The 21,833-nt window shown below is 63.9% G+C and overlaps 1 protein-coding gene across 17 annotated transcripts in view; it reads left to right on the top strand.

Annotated features, from left to right (window-relative positions):
- Positions 1 to 21,833, top strand: part of MCF2L (MCF.2 cell line derived transforming sequence like) — a 139,567-nt gene that overhangs the window by 70,482 nt on the left and 47,252 nt on the right. For 16 of the 17 annotated variants that reach the window (XM_087864953.1, XM_087864955.1, XM_087864959.1 and 13 more), the window contains 2 exons: positions 13,985 to 14,068; positions 16,908 to 17,022. In XM_087864953.1, coding sequence (XP_087721079.1) covers positions 13,985 to 14,068; positions 16,908 to 17,022 — 199 coding nt within the window. Of the gene's footprint in view, positions 1 to 517; positions 2,709 to 13,984; positions 14,069 to 16,907; positions 17,023 to 21,833 lie in introns of all 17 variants that reach the window. The other variant, XM_087864956.1, reaches the window with a different exon arrangement.

Here is a 21,833-nt window from a genome sequence, read left to right as displayed (position 1 = left end):
CTGGCGCCTCTGCACCCTCCTTACTTCTCGACTCCCCCACCTGTGACCACAGCCACTTAACACGCATGTGCTGGGCCAGCTCTGGGCACTGGTCTTGCAGCGGGAGCTGAAGACCAGAAGCAGGGAGAGCCCACCTGGGGCAGGCCTCTGGGGCAGCTGCCCAAGGACCTGCTTGGAGCAGGTGTGAGCGCAGTAGACACAAGCCACAAGGGCAGGACGGGATGGGCGTGAGTGCCTCGGACATGGGGCTGCAGGGTATAAGGGTGGTCACAGTTCAGGGCGGGTGGGTGAGGGGTGTCCCTCCGAGAACGACACGTGGGGAAAAACTCAAAATGGGCCACGGATCAGCTCCGTGGGTGTTCGGAGCAAAGAGTCCAGTCTATCCCATTAATAGTGTGGGATTTGTCCTGGCCCTTCGCTGACCGTGGCCAGGGCTAGGGGTGTAGCGTGTGCACCACGGCCCCACGTCTGGGGCAGTGGTGTCTGACCACTCACTTCCTGCCCCCGCACCCCCCAGGGCTGCTGCCGCACGTTTCTAGGATGAATGAATCCCGTGTCTGCAGAGGGAAGACCTTCCACCAGCAGCTTCCTCTGTAAGCTCCACGTCATGGGTCTGAAGGGGACGTGGTTTAGAGGACAGCGTTTTCTGGCTTTGCGTGAGCCCCAGGGTCTGCGTCCTGGAAGCTCCGCAGAGGCACAGGGGGTCACTAGGAGCCCACAAGCCCTGGGCCTGGGGCCTGGAGGCCTGTGCCGCTGCGTCAGCCCCTCCTTTTGGGCAAACCAGGAAAACAGAGGCACCACGGGCCTGACCACGTGTGTTTCCTGAGAAGTGTGGGCTGCCGGGCTGGAGGGCCGGCAGTGGACGTAGTCAGTAGTGAGTCCAATGGTCAGGAGCTGGGGCTGGAGCTCTGCTCTCTCCAGGGGGCCGTTCTCTTGACCGGGTGGCAGAAAGGGGGCTGTGCGGTCCCGGGTGCGAGACGCCTCTCCTGCCCAGGCCTGGCGTGCTGTTGGGACTGTCCACCCAGCAGGCGGTGGGGGAACTCTAGGCCAGGCGTGGCCGTCCTTCCCGGATGCAGGACGAGTGAGCGGGCGTGGTGGCAGCAGAGGAGCCAGCCCTGCCCTGCCCAGGTGCAGACGGCCCCCGGCTGAGGTCACGGCCCGCCGTGGCTGCTGCCTTCCTCAGAACACAGCAGGCTGCTGGAGGCCCTGGGCCGCACAGCCAGACCTTGGCCGCGAGAGCCTGCAGTGGTGTGGGAGTGGGGGGCGCGGGCAGGAGCATCACTGTAGCCCCTCCCTCCACCGTGTGCCCCTGTCCTCCTGCTGAAAAGCCAGGTCCCTTCTGGTGGCAGAGCCTTGGCTCCGACACCTTCTTTCCCAGAGCCGCTTCGGTTGCTAGTTACTCGTGCGGGTGGGCCTCCCTGTGTGCTGACTTGGAGGTGTCCCTGGCCCAGAGCCTGCCCAGTGCTGTGGGGGAGCTGTGCCAGGGTCTGGGATCTGGTGGACCCGCTGCGGTGCAACCGGGGCCTCGGGTTGGGGCGATGCTGGTGAGCGTGGCCACAGGAGAGGCTGGACTGGCTCGGCTCTGAAGGCCTGGCCCACTGTTCCAGGGGCTTGCAGCCTGGTCTGCTTGAAAGTCCCCTGGCCCGTCCCTGGAGCAGCGCGTGAAGCGTTGTGCCCGCCAGCGTCGGTGGGGGAGGCTGGGGCGGAGCGGACCGGAAGGAGGGGATTGGAATTGTCCAGCAGGTCAGTCTGGCCACGTGACAGACGTGAAGGGGGGTGTGGAGCAGATGCAGGGCAGCCGCCGCCGCAGTGAGAGTGCCCTCCCCACCAGCGTGAGTGTGTGCGGCCCTGTGAGCCCCCTGAGGCCCAGGTGGGTGGGAACATGAGTCTGTGACGTGATATTCCAACCGTGGATAAACCTGCACGCTCCGTGAAGGCTTCCGCCCGGAGCCTGGTCCAGCTGAGGACAGCGCTCTCCGGCCGTGGGCTCCAGCGCCACTCGAGCCCCTCGGGCTCTTTCTGCCCACAACCTGGTCCTCGACTAGACTAGCAGCCTCCCCTCACCTGGGAGCTTGTTAGCGCCGGGCGCACCCCCAGCCCAAATCAAACCTGCATTTTAACGAGCTCCCCAGGGGTTCCCCTCCCCCTTGCATTTTCCAGGTTCTTAGCCCTTGGGGGCGTCTGAGGCCCCAGCTGCTCAGGACCTGTTTACACACGTGAACAGCCGTGCACACACACAGCTCTCCAAGGAGTACAGACTGATGGGACAGACAGACTGGGGCAGGCGAGGTGCCCCTGGGCCAGGACGTGCAGACCCTGCCCCTCCCGAGGGCTGGGGGACGACTGCGCTGGGCACGGGGCCCCCACAGGGAGGGTGCTGACGGGCGGCGGGGATGGAGCTGGGGCCGCAGAGCCTCGCTGCGGGGGGCTGGGCAGTTCCTGGCAGGCACATCTAGGAGTCGCCACCGCGAGCGCTCTCCCGAGCTGTGGATCTAGCACCAAGGCCCTGGGGGGCAGGCCAGCGGGCGGGCGACCCCAAAATGGAGCCCTGCCGCCCTCCTTTGTGCGTCCAGGACGGGCGTGCCGGGAGGCAGGCCACCACCTCCTTACGCCGCGTGCTGAGGGAGGCGACAGCATGACCTTAAGCCTCATCTCCCTGCTGTCTCAGGACATCTCCGGGCTGTGGCTCCCCCTGAGGACCAGCACAGGTGCGTGTGGGCAGTGCGCTGGCCCTGGCAGGGCTGGGGGACGGTGCATGGGGGGTGGGCTGGGCCTTCTGGGGCCGCCGCATGTGTCGCCCACGCAGGGGCTGCAGAGACGGAGGCCGGTCGGCCCTGACAGTGGGGTCCAGGCTGGGGCGGTGCCGGCAGGAGCGGGAGCAGGAGCAGTGCTCCTGGGGTGGGGGCGTATCAGGCGCCGCTGCGGGGTTGGGGCCCTGGCCACCTTTCCCCCGCCCTGGAATCAAGGTGCTCACCCTGGAATCTGGAAGGAGCTCTCGCGGGGGCTCCTTTGTTCGAGCTTTCCGGGATATGCGCTTGGTGCGCTTGCCAGGAGCCCCAGGGCCTGGGGGCCGGCAGCGCTGCGGTCCCTGGCAGACTCCAGCCAGCGCTGTCCCCACGGCTGCGGGTGCACACGCACCCCGACAGAGGGCTGTCCAGCAGCAGGATCAGGCCTGGGGGCCCCAGCCTGTGGCAGTGCCAGCCCCCCGGTCTCTGTAGGACCTGTTCCTGCCCCGGGGGGAGGGTGGGCACTCCTGAGGCCAGCCAGGGTGCCCAGGAACAAAGACCCCAGGCCAGAGGAGAGGGCACGGCCTGCGTCTCCTTGTTGCCATTCCGAGGAAGGAAGGAAGCTCATTTTGAAGTGGTTTCTAGCAGGTGCTTCTGCCAAAGGTTGACAAAGTAGCTCGTCAACTATTTCTGTCAACTTGAATGAATCAGCCAAACCTTAGCAAACATCCGAAATTTCCAGTTTGATGACGAAGGCCCCGGCGTGTGGTGAATGAGCCGACGGCTGAGGTGGCCGCGGGGAAGGGTCGGAGGCCAGCGCCGCACGCGTGGCGAGCCGTGCTGTACTGGGGGTCTGGGGTCAGCACATCGGGGCGGACGCGGGAGGCTCTGGGGCAGACGCTGTGTTGCGCGCATTTCGGCTGCGGGTGTGCCGTGCTCTCGGGGCGCCTGCCGCGAGCCCGGCCGCCCCACACGTGTATTCCGTTCCGGGAGGTTCTTCATTTCGGCCACCAGTCATTGCAGACGTCGGCTTGTTTTCCTGAGTGGGGACTAGTTCCGGTTCTTGTAACGTGCGCTCTTCCAGCGGACGTTACTCTCACGGTATGTGGGTTGTCGGAGGAAGGGTTGGAGGGTCTCCCGTCTCCACAAACTATTTGCTGTTTCCCAAAAACAAGGGTGTTTGTTTGCCTGAGGAGGAAGCCGCTGTTGGTGCGCGTGGCGTGGGTCTTTCTCCTGCCGGTGCGGTGGAACACGTCAGATGGGCGTGCCTGGAACCCTGGGTCGCCGCATGCTGGCTTTGATTGGCGCCTGCCGTTTACCAGCAAGGATGCCCACGTCGCCCTTCCCGTCTGTGCTAGCAGAGGCCGGTACCTGCCCTGAGTCAACAGGAGACCAAGGGGAGGCCACGGGCGTGTGCTGTGTCCCAGGGTGACTCACACTGCAGAGCCGGATGGTGGGTTTGAGCCACGATCCCATCACAGGCTTAGGTGCCTCCTGGCTTGTCCTCGTGACATCAGTGAGGTCAACGGCGGTGCGTGACCCCTCCCCACCAAAGCCTAACCCGCCAGCTCCCTCTTCATCTCGCCTGCCCCACACCCTCCAGCCCTCCCCGTCTGTCCCTGCCTCCCGCGCGCTGAGCTGTATGTGTGCTCCGCCGGGCGGCGGCTCCTGGTGGGCCAGCGTCTGTGGAGCACCTGTACCCCTGCCCTGCTGGCCACCTGGAGAGAGGCAGCAGCCTGTGTCGCAGGCCGCCACGGGGAGGCCCAGGGTGGACGAGACGTGCAAGGTCTCGGGGACGATTAGTGCAGCGTCTGTGTGCTTGAAGGTACGTGGAGTTTGTGGTGCTCAGAGAGCGGGAATGAAGTCCACATCTACCGTTCAGGGAAGAGTCTTGGGTAGCCTCTGGGGGTCCTGGAAGGGGCTTGCTGTTGGCGTCTGTGATGGGCCGCGCCACGCCTGCCCTCCTCGCACGCGTGTCTGTGAGCCGCCTTCTGAGGGCAGATCCGGACGAAGGACGAGACGCAGTGATTTTCCTGATCTGTGATTCTTTAATGTTGACAGATAAGAAGGCTCTGTCAGAAATGTTTCCTCAGTTTCCAGCAGCGTGGCCGGTGTGGGTGTGAGTGTGGGCGTCCCGGGGCGGGTGTGAGGCGCGTAGGCCGGAGCTGCTACTTGAGAGCCAGCAAGATGCCGAGGCTGGTAACGTGGACCTGGGGGACTCCCCCGCCCGCGAGGCTCAGCCCAAAGCCAGAATGTGTGGCCGGCGTGCTGTCACCCCCGCTGCTCTGGGGCTGGCGGTCTTTGTTTTTGCTGCAAACGCAGCGTCTTGGTTTCCGAGGCGCAGGAGAGGTTGGAGTGACTCTGTGGGTATGTGCGTGCGGCTGGTTGTGGGACACACTTGGGATGGGGCTGGTTCTTTCGCTTTCTCTCCCTCCCGGGCCGGGAGGGAGAGATGCGCGGGCATCAGTCTGTTCACCTTCCAGGGCTGGTCCACACAGCAGTCCCCTCCCGAGGGCTAACCCAGTGCTGTTCCAGGAGCTCGCTGGGCTCAGCGTTCCTGGGGCCACAGGCGCTGGCTCTGGTGCGGGATGGACCCAGTGGCTCTGCCTGTGATGTCACAGCCCCAGCCAGAGATGGCCACTGCCACATCCTGGGGCCCCGTCCAGGCTGCCCAAGCAGATGCCTCTCTGTTCCTGAGAGCATAGAAAGTTTGCCAGTGGGAGCATCACCAAGAATGAAAGGTCCACAGATACCTCGTGCCGAAGCCCGAGTTCGGATCCTCACCTTTGGTGCAGGGAGGCTGCAGTCAGCGAGCTCTGGGTGGTGCTGGCTTGCTGTCCACGTCACCTGGCCCACCTGTCCGCCTGCATCGGGCTGACGTGGCCAGTGCCTGGCTGGTTTCATGAGCTTCCCTTGCCCCTTCCTCCTGTTCTGGGCACTGAAAACCCACTATGTAGCCACAGGTGATAAACTCAGACCGCAGTGTGGCCACGAGGCCTCCTCGCTGGGCCTGCCACGCCCGCCCCACCTCCCGTGCCACTTCTCGGGGAGCTCAGCTTGGCGCCGCTGTCCCTGCTCTGCGGTCGTGGGCTCCCAGGTGCACCGAGCACTGGGGGCTTCACTGTGGCACCCGTGGCCGGTGTGGTCTGGCGGCGTCACAGCAGACAGTGCTCTCCGTGTCACGGCTACACCCTCTTCCCTGATATTTGTGCCTTAAAACCCGTCTGCTGTTAGTCATGCTTCCGCCGGGTTTCTGAGCCGTGGCCACAGAGCGTGTCTGAGAGGCCCCTGTCACTCCTGTCAAGCCTCCTTGTGCTGATGCTCTTTTGGGGGCGGGGGGTGCAGCTTCCCAAGCCCCTGGGCCGGCCTCACCCTGGCCGTGTGGCGTCCGGGCCAGCCGTGAGCCTGCGCACCTGCCCCTGCCCATAGGGGAGGACAGCCTCCGGCCTGATCCCAGCCCCGTGGGCGTGGACTTTGGAAACCCTCTGGGCCCCGTCCCTGGTTCCCAAAGCCACGCAGGTGCATGCGTGGCCACAGAGCCAGGGAGGCGACTGGGTGCTCCATTGAATGAAACAGAATTGTGACTCAGAATTCACAGGAAGCCAAAAGTTCAAAGGGAGCTCCTGGCTGTGCTCCATCCTCGACCTGACCACTGTGAGCGCCGTGGCCCGTGGCTGCAGGGAGGTCCTGGGGAAAAGTGGGGGCCAACCCCGTCAGCATTCTGGGAAGGACAGGCGAGTGACGGCGGCCTCAGGGGGGCCACCCCAGTGTGGGCGTGAAGGATGCCCTCGCTTGTGGCAGGAGGCCCCTTCTCGGTTCCAGGGGCTCCAGGTCCCGTGGCCGCAGCTGCAGTCAGTATGTGCCCCGAGCCCAGAGGTGGGGCTGGCCACCGGAGCCCTGCGTGGGACTCCAGCTCCACGACACGCACGGCAGCCCGGAACAGAGTGCCATGGCATCCCTCTGCCAGCCCCCAGCCCAGCACCCTCTCATCTACGATGTGGCTGACACCCGGGCCGTGGCCAGGGCAGGGTCCGAGCCGGGCTCGCAGACCTCCACCTGCTCAGGCCCCGTGTCTGGGCCCGTTGGCGGGCTCACCTTTGTGGCCCTGAAACCAGAGCCCGTGTGCTCAGGAAGTAGCCGCCGGCTGAAGGCTGTGTTGTGATGACCCTGCGGGGAAGACTTCCATAAATGGGGTGATTTGGCAAAAGGGGTCGGGCCACGCACACGCTCGCAGCAGCCCCAGAGCCGTGGGAAGCTGCCCTGTACGGCCAGCCCCCCTCCCTGACCCTGCCCTGTCCTGGCAGCTGGAGAGGCGCCCACCAACATGGACCCCCAGCCAGCAGGGTGTGGGCTTCCCTTGGGGTGTGGTTGGCTGGCCTGCAGGCCGGTGCTGACCGGGAGGCCTGGAGTCTGCCACTGCGGTCCTCGACCTCCACCTTGGTCCCGGGAGGGTGGAGGGGGCCCACCGAGGTGCTTCCAGCCCCACTGCCATTTTCGCCTGTGAGAACGAGCCCGTTTCTAGCAGCTCGGGCTGGAGCTGGGGCTGGGATTGGGGTTGGACTGGAGCACGGGAAGGAGGAACGAAGCTGCTGAAGAGGGACAGGAGCGAAGGTCCAGGGACCCCAGGGGCAGGGAGGAGTGCCATGCGCCCCGGGTGGCCACGCTTGCCCTGAGCGCGGCCTCTGTTCTGTCCCTGCGTGTCGCAGCTGTTCCCTCCCTTAATCCGGACCCACTCCAGGAGCCGTTCCTCCTACTTCAAGTGCTGGAGCCGGGCGAAGGCAGGGTTGAAACTACAGCCCGGGGCCACATGGGGCCACGTGGGGCCCGCCCCTGCCCAGGATCGGACACGATGACCCATGTGCACCGAGGGTATGAGAGGTTTCTCACCCACACAGGGACTTCCTGGGCCAGCAGGGCAGGCCCAAGGAACCGTCCGGAATGGCCCAAAGTGGCATGAACGCAGGGAGGGCGTGTGCTCTGGGCTCTGCTGTGCTTGGGGGGCCTGGGCTCCCTGTTGGAGCCGAGGGAGGGCTTTGCATGGGCTCGCCCAGATTGGGACGGAAGTGGGTCTGACAGCAGCACCTGAAAACAGAATCCAGGGCGTGACGGGGACTTGGGGGAGCAGGGGCCGGTGTGCAGCCCGGTGCAGGGCCACGCCGTGCGGGGTGTGGGGCGTGTGCCAGCGTGTGCACCCATGGGGCACATGGGTCTTTGTCTTCTCAGGGTGGGACCGGAGCCCATGTCAGGAACCGTCTCCTCTAATAGGGGTTCCGGTTTTCGGATCTGGTTCTGAAACAAGGTCTTGAGGAAACGTTGCCTTAAGTGGGGGGGAGGTGTTTTCAGGTCTGTTCTGACGTGTTTGCGCTGCCCTCGCGGTCCCGTGAGCTGTTCCCTCCGCACATGCCCGTCCTGTACCTGCGTGCATGTGCGTGTGCAAGGCTGCACTTCTGGGGGGACTTCGGCATCCCCCGGTGCCTGCCGCAGAGCCCCCCGTGGGCAGTGGTGACAACTGCCATCTGCGTCCTCTGCCGTGTGGAAGCGAACACCGTCTCCGGTGGTTGTGTCGTTCTCGGTAACGGAGGCCAAGGAGAAAACACCGTGGTCAGAACTGGGGGCTCAATGCGGCCCACCCCCTCGGTGGCTCAGAAAGCCAGGTGCCGGCCAGGGCACAGTGCAGGCTGTGTGTCCCTGAGCATTCGTGACAGCTGGACACCTGTCCACACGCCAGGCACCACACACAGCCGTCCTGCGAGCGGGATGCCACGGAAACTAAGGAGCGGAGGAATGGCCGGAAACCAGGGATCCCTGAGCAGGAAAGGCGAGCCAGCATGCGGACTGCAGCCCCCTGGCTCCAGCCCCTCATCAGAGCGACTCCCAGAAGGCCGCCCGGACGCACCGGCAGCCCTGCACACCGGGGTCCCTGGGGGCCTGGGCAGGTTCAGGTTCAAAAGTGCGTAGCGGCTGCTCCCTGAGCGGGGCCTCCAGGGCCGCAGCGCGTCCGCGGGCTTAGCAGCCTGATCCCAGCCACCCCGCGGTCTCCTCCACGTGCAGCAGGGAGAGCGTTTACGACCTCGAGTCAGAATGCTATTCAGGCTCTAACAAAGGAAAATGCGTACAGAGCTATGGGGTGATTTTAAATGCCTCTGGGAACGGCTGAATGTCATTTCTTCGACCTGTGACACGAGGGTCGCCGTGGCCCAAGCTCACCAAGAGGTCTGACCTCTCCTGCTTCTGCTCCTTTGAGCCCTTCGCCACGGCTCACTGGCCAGGCACCCCAAGGAGCATCTCCGCTTACTAACCTGTCCCTGAAAGTCACCCGCGTGACAAGCCTCTGATGGGCAGTACCTTGTCCCTCCCTCTGAGCTGCTGCTCCTGGAATCTCCACGGCCCCCGCTGTGCGGCCTCAGGCAAGTCACTGGCCGTCTCTGTGCCTTAGTCTGCTCATCCAACAGATGGAATAGGATACTCCCGCCTGCTGGGGTTGTGACCGATGCACGGACACGCGAGGAGTCCTCGGTGACAGTGACTGCCGCCGTCTCTACCGCGGGAGGCGTTCTGTGGGCACCGACTGCAGAGTCCCGTGGCTGCTCCGCCAGCCTGTGAGTTCAGCAGGTTCTTACACTTCTCCGGTGTTTCCACTACGCCAACTGCTCGTAGAGCAGACGTTCAAGAAACGCTTGCTTTCTTGCCTGATTGAAGGCCTGGGCGGTTTGGGGGAGGTGGTTCCTTCTCTGCGCTGTTGGCCCAGCAGCGGCTCGTGTAGAACTTCACTGAAAGCCATGTCTTCGTTTTAGCGAGGACAAGCGGGGCGATTCCCCGAGTGTTACTGGCCGAGCTGCTGGCCCTCCCCAGCGGCCACCCAGAGCCCGGGGTCCACTCGGTCTGGAGGGGACCCTGCTGTCCCCGACTGCGGAGCAAGTGCAGAGACAACCTTCTGGGGCTCCGATCCCAGCGACCCCACAGCAGGAGTCGGGCCGGAGAAACACGTCATGCTGTGGGAGGCATGTCTGAGTGCTGCTTACGCTCAGGGGCCAGCACTGGCCTTGGCTCGTGTCGTCTCTGCGTGCTGGCTGCAGCTGCCCGGAGCCTGTGTCAAGGAGGGTTCTGAGGGTCATCGGGGCCTGGTTGTCTGCCCGTGGCAAAGACAGAGGTGTGTGTCATCTAGGCCGGGCGTCTGCCATGTCCCGGCTTCACGCAGCCCCCGGGGCAGGGGTCACGCAGCTAACTTCCTGTGCAACAGTGTTCCCAGAGCTACTCTGGGAGTTGTGTCTCGCTCGGAGCCCACGGACTGTGCGCTATGAGTTTCCGCAAGCCCAGGTGTAAGGTGTGGGCGCTCTGCGTGTGGTCCCTGGCCTGGTGCGGGTTTGGACAGTGCATCCCGCGGCCCACCTGGCTGACACCCTACGTAAGACGGGTGTTGAAGAACGGGCAAACGCTTGCTTGGTGGCAGATGGAGACACACCCTCCCGGCGCCCTGAGTGTGCCACGATCAGCACACCCTCTGACCTGCTGTTCGTCCCACTGGACACGGGCCTGACCTCAGCGCAGCGTCCCCTGCTGGGGCAGCTTGTGCTGGGCTGTAGTCCACTCAGTGTTTGTGGCCAGCGGGGGGCGGGCGGGATAGAAAATGCAGGGCACCCGTTCTGTGCGCACCTTGCCAAGGCGTCCAGGTGGTTCCCACACAGGCCTGAGCTGCAGACCTGCCAGGCGAGGCCGCGTGGACTTCGGAGATGCAGCGTGGGGCTCTGAGGAGCGGCGTGGGCTCGGGGCTGCACGTCATCTTCTGCACCCAGTGGCCACTCTGGTCCCAAAGGGTCCCAGGTGGTGGTGGACTTGTCTGGAGCTGAGCCTGGTCCCAGGGCCGCTAAACTGAGAGCCGAGGGGTGGTTCCCGCCGAAGAGGTGAGAGGGCCGTGTGCCCCCTGCCATGTGCTGGGCCCCCAGCCCCACCCCTGTGGGCGCGGAAGGGAAGGGCTGCCCTCTCCGCGACCAGACCCTTGTTACCCTCCCTCAGATGTGACTCTGGGACGGGCTCCTCGCCTGGGGGTCTCCCTTCGAGACAGGAATGCTGGAGACGGGGCTTCTCTGGGCGGCATTGTGCTCACACAGAGCCGTTCTGTGGAGACGCGGGACCTCGCCTGACCCTCTGACAGAGCCAGCGGGCGGGGCGACCCCCTTCCTGTCCAGACTTCTGACCCTGGAGTGCGGGGGGAGGCTTGCCGTTCCCCCGCAGGCTCCTCCGTTTCCTGCTAGCTGGCGGTCGCGGTGTCCTCTGCCCCGTCCTCAAGCTGCAGCTGCCCGTGGAAGAGCTGCCCTCTGCGCCCGCAGCCCCGGAGCCGGGGGCAGAAGCAGCCGGGGACGGAGACAAGCACCACGCGCCGTGGCTGTAGATGGAGTGACCTCTAGATGGAGTCCTTGCACGCACCGCCTCTGTGCTGTTTCCAGCCCGGCTGTGCATGGAGGAACTCTATCGTCCACACCTGAAACCGGGCCTTTGACCTAAGGCCCAGCATGACAATGCGTTCTGCCCCAGAAACCTCACGAGTGTGGGCTCCACAGCAAGGCCGCAGGCTACCACGCCCCCGCAGTCCGCAGGCCACGGGCTCTGGAACTCCCGCACCACCCTGTGTGCAGGTCAGAGAGAACTTTGCCGAACTAGCTGGATTCCAAATGCTGCCGCAGAAACTCACCAGGTCACGCGCCTCTCGTTCTCTCTGTTCGACGCAAGTTCTTTTTTTTTTTTTTAAAGATTTTTTATTTATTTACTTGACAGAGATAGAGACAGCCAGCGAGAGAGGGAACACACGCAGGGGGAGTGGGAGAGGGAGAAGCAGGCTCATAGCGGAGGAGCCTGACGTGGGGCTCGATCCCAGAACGCTGGGATCACGCCCTGAGCCAAAGGCAGACGCTTAACGACTGCACCACCCAGGCGCCCCTCGACGCAAGTTCTTTGAGCTCCTATCCCAGCAGGTGCTGGGCTGGGCCCTGGGCTTGAGTAGTGGGCCCCAAGACTCTCCGGTGGGGGTGCAGGGGGCTGGGAGGCCCAGCTCAGGCCAGGAGGTGGAAAAAGGCCTCCCTGAAGATGTGTCCTCTTGGTCAGGAGTTGAGTAAGATTGGACTGGCTGGCAGACATGGGAGATGCATTACAGGACGCAGCTCGTGCAAAGGCCCTGAGGCCTGAGGGACCTCGGTCCACCCATTGGAGGAGCTCTGGGAACATGAGAGTGGCCAGCACCCACAGAGGAGGGTAGTTGATGAGGCCCAAAGATGTCTCTCCAAGGAACCAAATTCATGTTGACCACGATCCGGCCAGTGGGCTGTCCCTCTGTCACAGACTACAGGAATGGTCGGTAACTGCAGGCCTGTCTCTGTCACATGGGAAAGCCCTGTGCCATCGGTGAGCGGGGCACAGAGTGCAGAGTGCCCGTGCTGTGCAGTACTGAGCTCAGGGATCTGGGAGCGTGGGGAGGCGGTGCTGCCCAGAAGACTCTGCGGCGCGGGCTCGGTCCGTGGACTACCGTGCAGTGTCCACCGTCAGAGGCCCGGACGCCCGTAGTCGTCTTTCCTCCTGGGCTGGTGGAGTCTGGCGGGAGTCTTGAGGTGCTGGTGGTGGTGAGGTCTGAGGAACTGCCCACACCACAGTCTACGCCCATCACCGATGCTGGGTCCCCGCTAAGGGACTTGCCTGCCCGGTGTCTGCTGCCTTCCCCCACCCCGGGCACATCTCCAGACTTCCGGAGGCCTTGCCTTCCATGGTTCGTGCTCCAGGTCTTGTGTCTCCGGGCTTACGGAGGCCTTGCCTTCCATGGTTCGTGCTCCAGGTCTTGTGTCTCCGGGCTTACGGAGGCCGAGTGCAAGGAGCAGAGGCACAGGTGTGGTATTGACCACACGCTTACTCCTTCCTGCCGAGAGGAGGAAGATCTGAATGTCCCCCCGCCCCCGCCCCGACCAGGCTGCACGCTGTGCACGAGTGTGTACAGACAGCACAAATCACCTCGTCTGGAATCTGGAAACACCTTCCAAGCTCTCTCGGAGCGGTTGTTCCCAGCCCTGTTCTCCTCCCACAAAGGAGAGCCGCCGCTGAGACGCCGCGCTGCCCGCGGGCAGCTCCCTGTTGGGGAGGCCGTGCAGGTCCCGACACTCGGGGTGCGATGAGCACCAGCGCTGTCACTTCCGGACCCCAGCCACCGCCACCGCTGCGCTGTGGGGCTGAGCGGGCTCAGAGGCGCCGGGCACCCCCGTCAAGCGCAGGCGGGGTCGGAGGGCAAGGCCGGCGGGGTGGGCGGGGCTCCACGAGGGACCTGCCTGTGCGCAGCTGTATCACCGTTTACACGGGCTTGTTTGCAAGACCGGAAGAGCAGGCTTCGAGGCTGGTCTGTGCAGGGAGCGTTTTGCCGCCTCCGTGGGGATTTTCAGGGTGGAAAGGCTCCCTGGCCCGGATCTCCAGGCAGTTCCCGGCCTGGGTCTTAAACTGCGTGTGGCAGGACCCGTGAGTCATCAGCAGGGGTCCTGAGTCTCTTTGGAGAAATGGTGTTAATGTCCCAGAATGTAAATTCTGCCGTTCAGCTGGGGTCTGGCTATGAATTACGCGATCGCTAGCGAGACGTTGACTCAGAAATGCAGAGGCCGGCAGACACCAGAGCAAGGCCGGCACCCCAGCCTCACGTGCTCCGTGGTGACAGGCGACAGCCCTACCCCAGGCCCCTGATCTAGGACCTGCAGCCCGCAGGCAAAGCCACCTTTCCCGCCAGCATCTGGCTCAGCGCTGGGCACCCCTCCCTCCACGTCTGCGTCAGGCAGGCAGCAGGCCCCGGGCGCGGGACAGAGCTCTGTTTCTGTGCGTGTGCGGACAGTGTAGACCCGCTGTGGCGGCCAGGGCTCCTTGCCGACCCGCAGGTGTCTGCCGGGCTGCAGTGGCCCCGGGGGCGCCCAGGCCACCTCCAGAGCTGGGCGGAGGCGGTGCTGCTCACTGCCAGCCCTCACGTCCCTGAGCCCTTCTGCCCGCACGTCCGTCCGTCCCTCCTCCCTCCCACCCGCCTCTTCTCTGTGCCTCTGACATGCACCACATCTTCAATATTGATGAACTGCCCGGCACACAGCTTTCTGTGTGCTGAGAAACAAAGGTTTCTGTGCACTGGAAACAGAAATCCCTTTTTCCGAGCACGTGACCGCGGGTCGCCTCAGGTGTCTGCCGACGTGCACGGCTGCGTGAGGCGGTTTCCACCGAATGACAGTGCTGTCTGTCTGCTCTCCCTGCAGATGAAATCATGCACCAGGACATCACCCCGCTCTGCGCCGCGGACATCCAGGACCAGCTGAAGAAGCGCTTTGCATATCTGTCTGGTGAGCGCCGGGCGGGGGAGGGGGGCACGGTCCGCGCCAGGCTGTGGGCACCCTTGGTTTCCTGTGACTACATGGCCCCGAGCGCTGGGAGCCGGGGACAAAGCACAGGACATGGCCTGCTTTGGGTTTCACCGAGGGCCAGGAGAAGCTGCGCAGTGCCCGGGGGAGGGCGGCTCGGGGCCACAGGAAGAGCCGGCGCGAGGTCCCTCGGGGTCCTGAGAGGGACGCAGCCTGAGCGCTCCTGCCTGTAGACTCCAGAACGTTCCCGTGACAGGTGACGTAGGAATAGGGCACAGCTGACCTCATTCTCGCAGCGTCCAGGGGCCGGGGGCCTCCCTGGCCGAGCACGTCCAGCTTCTGTGGAGAAGGCCTGGAGTGCAGCTGACATGTGTGAGCAGCCTACTTGCGCCCCCAGCCTATACTGGGATCCCCCTGGATCCCCAGACCCTGTGTGGCTCCGCCCTTCCCTCAGGTCCAGGTTTTGCCTCCACCCTGTGGGACGACCTGCCGTCCTGGCTGGCTAGCTGTGGTGCACGACCCCAGCCACTGGACAGTGCTGGCGCATCGTGGGGCGAAGGGTGTGATTGCACCTGTGCGGCCGCCCTCATGGCTGCATGGGGGGCCCCCGTCTGGACAAGACGACCTGCCACAGGTTCCTTGTGCCGTCAGTCAGGCCCTCCCCTTCTCAGGCACGTGGCACTACGCGCAGACAGCCCTCTCCCCTCCTGAGCCCCCGGACCAGCCCCGTGTCCCCAGGGCTGGCCTGGCCCTTCCCCAGCTCACTTGCCATCTCCTGAGCTGGGAGCTGCTCCTCTGGCCGGGTCCTGACGTGTGACCCTGGAGCTCAGGGGCCCCGTGGGAACTGGAGGTTGTCAGCAGGATGGGGGTTTCTAGGGGGACTCATCAACATTAACACGGCGTTGTTTCATGTGGTGCCTCGGTCACTGCGAGGGGCGCTGCCCCAAGGGCGGAGGAGAGAGGGGTGTCCTTTAGAGAAGTGAGAACCCCTCGACAGTATGGGGGTCTTGGTGCCCAGTGGCAAGAGGCTGTGGGCCCTCTGCCAGCTCCCCCCATCTCCCCAACCTGTTCTCGCCCCTTCAGGACCCCAAAGGCTCATGGCTATAGTGTGCCAGTGACCAGCTCATGACTTCGACCTTCCTCCAGGTCATAATCCCACCACCACCTCTTGGCATTATCTGGGGAGGAGGCAGGCCCCAGGCCGGCCCCGAGGCCCCTTCGGACACAACTCCGCCAGCGGCTGGGGAGGGACTGTGCAGACGTGACGAAGGTTCCCCCTCGGTGGCTGTGAGATCGTCCTCCGTGGGCCTGACCTAGCCGGCTGGGCCTCATGGGGGCCGGGCTCCTCCCACATGAGGAGTCTGAGTCCAGGGATTTGGCTGAGTGACACTGACAGGGGACCATCCCTTTTCATGCCGCACCCGGCACCTTCCTTGGTGAATGTCGGCACTGGTCCGGGGTGCGCCTGACCCCATCCCCCCTCCCAGCGCCTGCCTGGTGTGCCCTGCATTCATCAGGAGGAGTTCCTCCTCCCCCGGATCTCCCAGACAGAGTCAGCTTTTCAGCATCATTCCATCAACGTCCGTCACACTTGCTGCTTTTGGACGTCATCATAATTCAGCAGGATAGCGCAGGATACGCCTGAGAAACACCAGGAGTGCCCAGTGGCCCCAGCCGTGGCGGGGGGCTGCCCGTGTGCACTTCCATGAGATCCAGGATGTGGGGAGCCCATGCTCACCGCTCAGGCTGCCCCAAAGCTTAGAGAGCTCGAAACAACCCCTTTTACCGGTTTATTGTTAACTCCCTGGGTGGGAATTCAGGAAGGGCCGGCCGCGTGGTTCTCTTGCCCTGTGTGGCGCTGGCCGGCCGCAACGTCAGGGGGCTACACGCACACACGTGGTGTTTTGGGGCCCCTGCATGAAGCCGGCCGCTCCCTCCCTGGCAGTGCGGGCTTCCTCTGCATGGAGGCCACGGGGCTGCTGCCCTGGGGTGGTCAGCATCCAGGAGGGAGCTCCAAGCAGGGAGGGCAGACGCTGCCGAGTCTTGCAGCCCAGCCTGGAGACTAACACGGCATCACTTACGTGGCATCGGACAGGCCAGGACGGGTGGCCGGGGCAGGAGACATGGGCGCATCCCTCCAGGGTGCCGTCTCCCGCTGCCCCGGACACCGGCGAGCAGGCAGACCCGGAGCCCGGGCCCTGGCAACCGCTGCGTACTGTCAGCCCCTCTCCGGAGCGTTGTGAGACAGTTGAGAGCACATGAGCCCCAGACCAAACAGCCTCTTCTTCCAGCGCCTCTTCCCAGGCCCCGCGCCACACACTGACGCCGCCAACGTCCTCTGCTCGCCGTGCCCACCCGGTGCTCTCCCCTCTCACGCTGCCAAAGGGACGGCCCCCTTCAGACCTGAGCTGTCTGAAGCGGTGGGTCGTCGACCCACACAGAGCCTTAGGAGGTCCGCTCGGGCAGGAGACCAGGTGTCGTGCGGGGTTGAAAGCAGCTCCCAGCACAGAGAACCGTGCTTCTCAGCGCCGGCGAGCAAGCAGGACGCCGTGGAAGGGAGCGGCACAATCGTGTGGAAGGAGGCATAGGGAACATTCTGGAGGAAATGCACTGCGTGTTCTGGCGGCTGCCCCGTGGCGGCAGAATAATGGGGGATTGTTGGAATGCATGTCACTCTTGTCCACACCAAGGGGTTCCTTGAAAAGCACACACTTCTTTCCTAATAAGCGAGCACAGCCTTGACAAAACGCCGTCCATTCTCCGCGGACGCTGGCGCTCGGGGAAGGCGCCCGCACTAAGTGCCGCCTCGCTCTCTCCCCAGGTGGGCGCGGGCAGGACGGCAGCCCCGTCATCACCTTCCCGGACTACCCGGCGTTTGGCGACGTCCCCGACAAGGAGTTCCAGAATGTCATGACCTACCTCACCAGCATCCCCAGGTGCGTGTCGCTGAGCCCCAGGGCTCTGTCAGGGAAGGAGGTGGTGCTGAGGGGCTCACGGCCCACGCGGAACCCGTGGGGTCCAGAGCAGGCGTCCCGCCCCTCCCCTCGGGAGAGGTCGGCTCCAGCCCCACCACCTGGGGTCCGACGGAGCCCGGGGACCTCGCCTCGCTCCGTTGGACAGACAGGGCCGCCGCGAGCGGCAGGGGCTTTCGTTCCACGGGAAGGAGGCCACAGCGCAGAGGTGGCTCTGAGAGCCTCTGGGGCTCGGCCTCACGCCCTCACGGGGGGAGAACTGCCCCGAGAGACGACTCCCCCAGCTGTGGTCCTGCTTTATTGAGCAGAGCAGAGCCCATCTTCCAGAAAGGCAGGGAAACTTCCTCATGAGCTCCCCGGCCGCACAGGGGCGTCCTACACATCCACGAGCCGAGGGGCGCCCACCACACCGCCTGGGGCCAGCCTGGGGCACCCACTGCACCCCGAGAAGTGAGGATGTAGATCTCACACTCTAATGAACGAACACCATGGCTCTGGACCGCCTCGCGGGTGACCTCGCTCCTTTGGTGACATCAGGGCGAGGAGGCGGTCAGCTGCAGTGCAGGACGAGGACACGAGGATGCCGTCCTCATTCCTCAGTGTCCGTAACGACAGGTTTCTGAATTTGTGAAACTTAGAGCTCTGTGAATTAATCTAATCCAGAAAACAGACCAAAACAGCAAGTTCAATTGGCTGGTTCCTATTGAATGAAAACTGCCAACCAGTGACAACCCATCACCTGTCAGTGTTGGGGGGACCTAGATTCTTCTAGCAACCGGGGGGTGGGGGTGGTGAGCCCTCCTCAGGGACGTGGGTGCTGAGGGGTCATCTGGCAAGAGAAAGGTGGGGTCACAGCCTGGGTTGCGTGGGGTCTGCCGTCCTTTCTATCCGAGCACCGGGCTCCGGGCTGCTGAGCCTGGGAGCAGGGACGACGGAGGCGTCTCCTGGGGCCCCTGGGCTGGCCGTGCACCCTCAAGGGGCTTCCTGGTGGGGCCGCAATACCTCAGAGTGTCTCCCTTCGTTGTCCTTGGGCCTCGGGATCAGAGACAGGACGGCATCTCAGGCCCACCCTCCCCCCGAGGCCACCAGGCGGGAGTGTAAGCTCACCAGGAGGAGCTGGTGGGAAGATGTGGGCTCCCTGTGGAGAGGCACCGAGGAGGGTCCTTGGGGAAGGGATGCCGGGACGCCAGGGTTCGAAGACATGGCAGGGACCCAGGACGGTAACTCCGGCCCCCTGTGTGCACGGCAGCAGGCATGTGAGGCAGGCATGTTGGGACTTGCCCGCGAGACAGGGCAGCCCCTTGAGTGTGAAATGACTTGCAGTGGTTTTAAGGAAGAACACGTTCAAGGGATTTAGAGAGAAAATGGGGGGCGGCTGGGGTTGGCAGCTGACCATGGACACCCGTGCTGTCCCTGGTCTTCTGGGTGGGTTTCGTCCTGAGTCCAAGAGAGGCAGTGGCCAGCTCAAGACTCAGGGCACACAGCGGGCAGTGGTGGCTTGGCTGCAGTGACGGCTCAGGGCAGGATAGGGGTCACAGGGCACTTTGTTTCTGGTCACTCTTAGATGTTTTGAAAGTCAAAGAATCATGTTATATCTGGAAATGTTGACAGCTGATGATCCAGGTCTGATGTAGAGGCGAGCCCTCTCCCCAGGCCACAAGCAGGTGTGATGCTGGGGAGGGGACATCTGGACTGCTAGTCCTCTCGGGCCTTCCAGGCTTGCACATCTCCTTACCCAGGAGTCCCCCCCCCCACTGGTCTTGGCAGACTGTCTGGCCTCAGGACCTTTGCACTTGCTGCCCCTTGGTGGGCCACTTCAGGCGGCTCCTTTTCATGCTTCAGAGCCCCTCCTCGGGGAGATTCTCCATCACACCTACCAAGAGAAAGAAACAGGCCCCTCCATCCTCAGGGCCCCCTGCCCACCCGGCTTCCCGGATCTTACCTGATATGGTGGTATGACAGCGTGGTTTTGGTCCACGTCTGCCCGAGGTCAGGGGACGGCAGGCACGTGGTAAAGGTGTGCTGGACTAGTGACCTGAGTTTGCAGATGAATGAACAAGCTGCCTGACTCAGAGGCCCCTGAGCTCCCCACTTTGATTAGGAGAGAGCCTCTGTCTCTCCTCTTTTATCCCCAGCAGAATGAGCCCTTTTCGGAAGCCTGGTCTCCAAGAACACGTGCAGGGCTCATGTGCGAGGGCAGAGGGAAGGAAGTGCCGTCGGCTCTGCAGCTCCGTGGTGCTGTCCAGCTGGCCGAGAGGCCGCCTTGCGTATTTGAGGCCTGGAGCCCCAGGCTCCGTTTCCAGAGACAAGGCTGCGCAGTGGGCGTTGGTCAGCGTGTGGTTCACTCACGTTTCCCTTCTTTCCGGAGGAGAGTGATAGTGCGAGTGCCCGAGAGGCGGATCTGGGCCCGCCCGACCCACATGCCTGTGATCTGAGAAGACAGCTGAGGGCCCCCAAGGGCACGAGGGGCCCAGAGAAGGAGAGGAATCGGGTGCTGGGTGCCATCCGGGCACCAGGCGGGCATGCACGGCCTCTCGCCTCCTCCAGCGGGTTGTCCATCCCGACCCCTACGGTTGCCGTTGCCGGGTGCCAGGTGCCGCTGAGGAGGCCGGCTCTGAAAGAGAGAACTGTTTGGGCAGAGCTCTAAGGAAAAGGAAAGTGCGAGCTTCCTCCGGAGCCTGGACCAGCTGCATTCCGGCACAGCCCGGTGCTCACCAAAACCACGGGGCAGAAACCATGCACGCAGGGAAAGCCAAGGCCCTGTGCCCACGTCTCCAGGGCGAGGGCCAGCCGGTGCTGGCGGGAGACCGTGGCACACGAGTGGGGCCATCGCTCGGCCCTGTGCAGCTCCCCTGTGCAGCTCTCTGTCCTGACCCAAGGGTCGGGGAGTTGGGCGGGGCCCCTTCAAGCACTCAGGGAGGAGCCCCTCGCATGGGCTGGTGTGCACTGTGGCTGCGCGGCTGATGCTGCCGCCAGCTGGAAGGACAGGAGGACGGCCTGGCGTGGGCTTTCCCATGGAGGTGACAGCCGAACGCAGAGCTCACACACAGACTGCTTCTCTGAGACGTTAACTCACGGTGTTTAAACCCAGCTTTAATTTCATCTTCGAAAACGCGGTACCAGGTGTTGCACTGGTCGTCCTCACGTTAGTGCAAATGCCCCGGCTTCCGCTCCGACGCCGACTGGCAGTTACTGTTGAAATCCCGCTTCGCACCATGGCGGGCTTTGTCCACGTGCAGCACATGCACGTGAGCAGGAAATGCCTTCGCGGTCTTCGGAAAACCTCAGTGGAGGGAACGTGGAAAGGTGCCGGGAGCGTTCGGCAGCAGTCCGCCGGCGTCCAGCAGCGTGGTGGCCGTGGTGGCCGCTGTGCAGGCGGCCCGGTGAGCTCTCGGCTGGGCTGAGGGCTGGGTCTCGCCGTCCAGATCCCTAGGACGCTGGCCGTTCCTCCTGGGGCTCACTCAGCACCGTCTGCCAGGCCCGGCCGCCCGGGTGGTCTCTGTGACCTGTGCGCAGACCTGTGCAAGGCAGAGAGGAAGCCAGAGAGAGGTGCCCTGGGCCGGTCACCTTGTCTCTGTGAGAAACATCCAGTTCCGGGCACACTTGGATCCAACGGTGAACAAAATAAAATCCCGCTACTTATGTCTCAGGGAATGAAGCCGGTTGTGCACAGGGGTGTGAATTGTGGAAAGAGAGAGAAGGGAGGTGAGGGGCCCAGTCGTGGGGGGAGTGGCTGGCACCCTGGCCTTCGGGGCCCCCTCAAGAGGGGTTCGTGTCAGTGAAAGGGGGCAAAGGCATGTTGTGGGAGGGGCTGCAGTCCCCGGGCAGCGTGGTGTCCCCACCAGGAGGCAGCAGGGCACATGGCCCCAAGGTCTGGGGGAGCGGTCACCCGAGCAGGGAAGGAGCCGGGAGGAGGCGGGAGCTGCATGTGAACCTGGATGCGCGGTCCCAGCGGCCTCTAGGTTTGGGAGTCATGGGCATTCGTGGGGTGAGGCCCTGGGTCAGGTGGGGGCGAGGAGGGGAGCCCCCCGGTGTCCCAGCTGGGGCGACCACCTGCATGGGGCCTGCAGCTGCTTAGGGGCCCCTCCCTCCCAGGTGTCCCAGCTGCAGCCGGGCACGGTATGGTCGCCTTGTGGGGAAGTAGCGTCAGAGCCTGGACCTCGGCACGAGTCTCAGGACAGCAGGCCGCTGGGACCCTGGCGAGAACAGTCTTGATGGAGGGTTGGGAGCGATATATCGAATGGACTAAATTTAACAAAAACTGGCAGAGAAGACTCGGAGACAAGGGAAGCAAAGAGAGGGGCCAGGCAGCTGGAGAGAGGGACGAGGACCAGGTTTTGTTTAAGATGAAAGACATAAAGACATATTTACGCTGCTGGGAATTACTCCATAGAAACAAAAGTGGCACCAGTTTGATTTCTCTTATGTCTAACCATGTTCTTTTAGTCCATTACTAAGCAAACCGGGACAGGGATTACAGAGCCCGGCCAGGGGGTACAGCTGCCCCAGGCTCCAGCCCCTGAACCTCTCTGCCCCTCTGCTCCTGTGGTTCTAAACCTGGACATCATCCCCCTCTGTGTTCCACACCCGGGACCCCCTCCCCCTCCTGCCTTCCAGAACCTGGACACCCTCCCTCTCATGCATGCCATACCCTGGACCCCCCCCTCCTGAGTTCCAGACCCTGGACCCCTTCCCCCTTCCCCCGCCCGCAGTTCCACACACTGGACCCCCTCCCACTCTTGCAGTTCTACACCTGGGACCCCCCTCCCCCTCCT

The sequence above is a fragment of the Ursus americanus genome, chromosome 10 (assembly GCF_024610735.1).
Source record: "Ursus americanus isolate L20-20 chromosome 10, mUrsAme1.1.p, whole genome shotgun sequence".
Classification (NCBI taxonomy): domain Eukaryota; kingdom Metazoa; phylum Chordata; class Mammalia; order Carnivora; family Ursidae; genus Ursus; species Ursus americanus.
The sequence above is the reverse complement of the archived record's forward strand: the minus strand, read 5'-3'. Positions and strand labels throughout refer to the sequence as shown.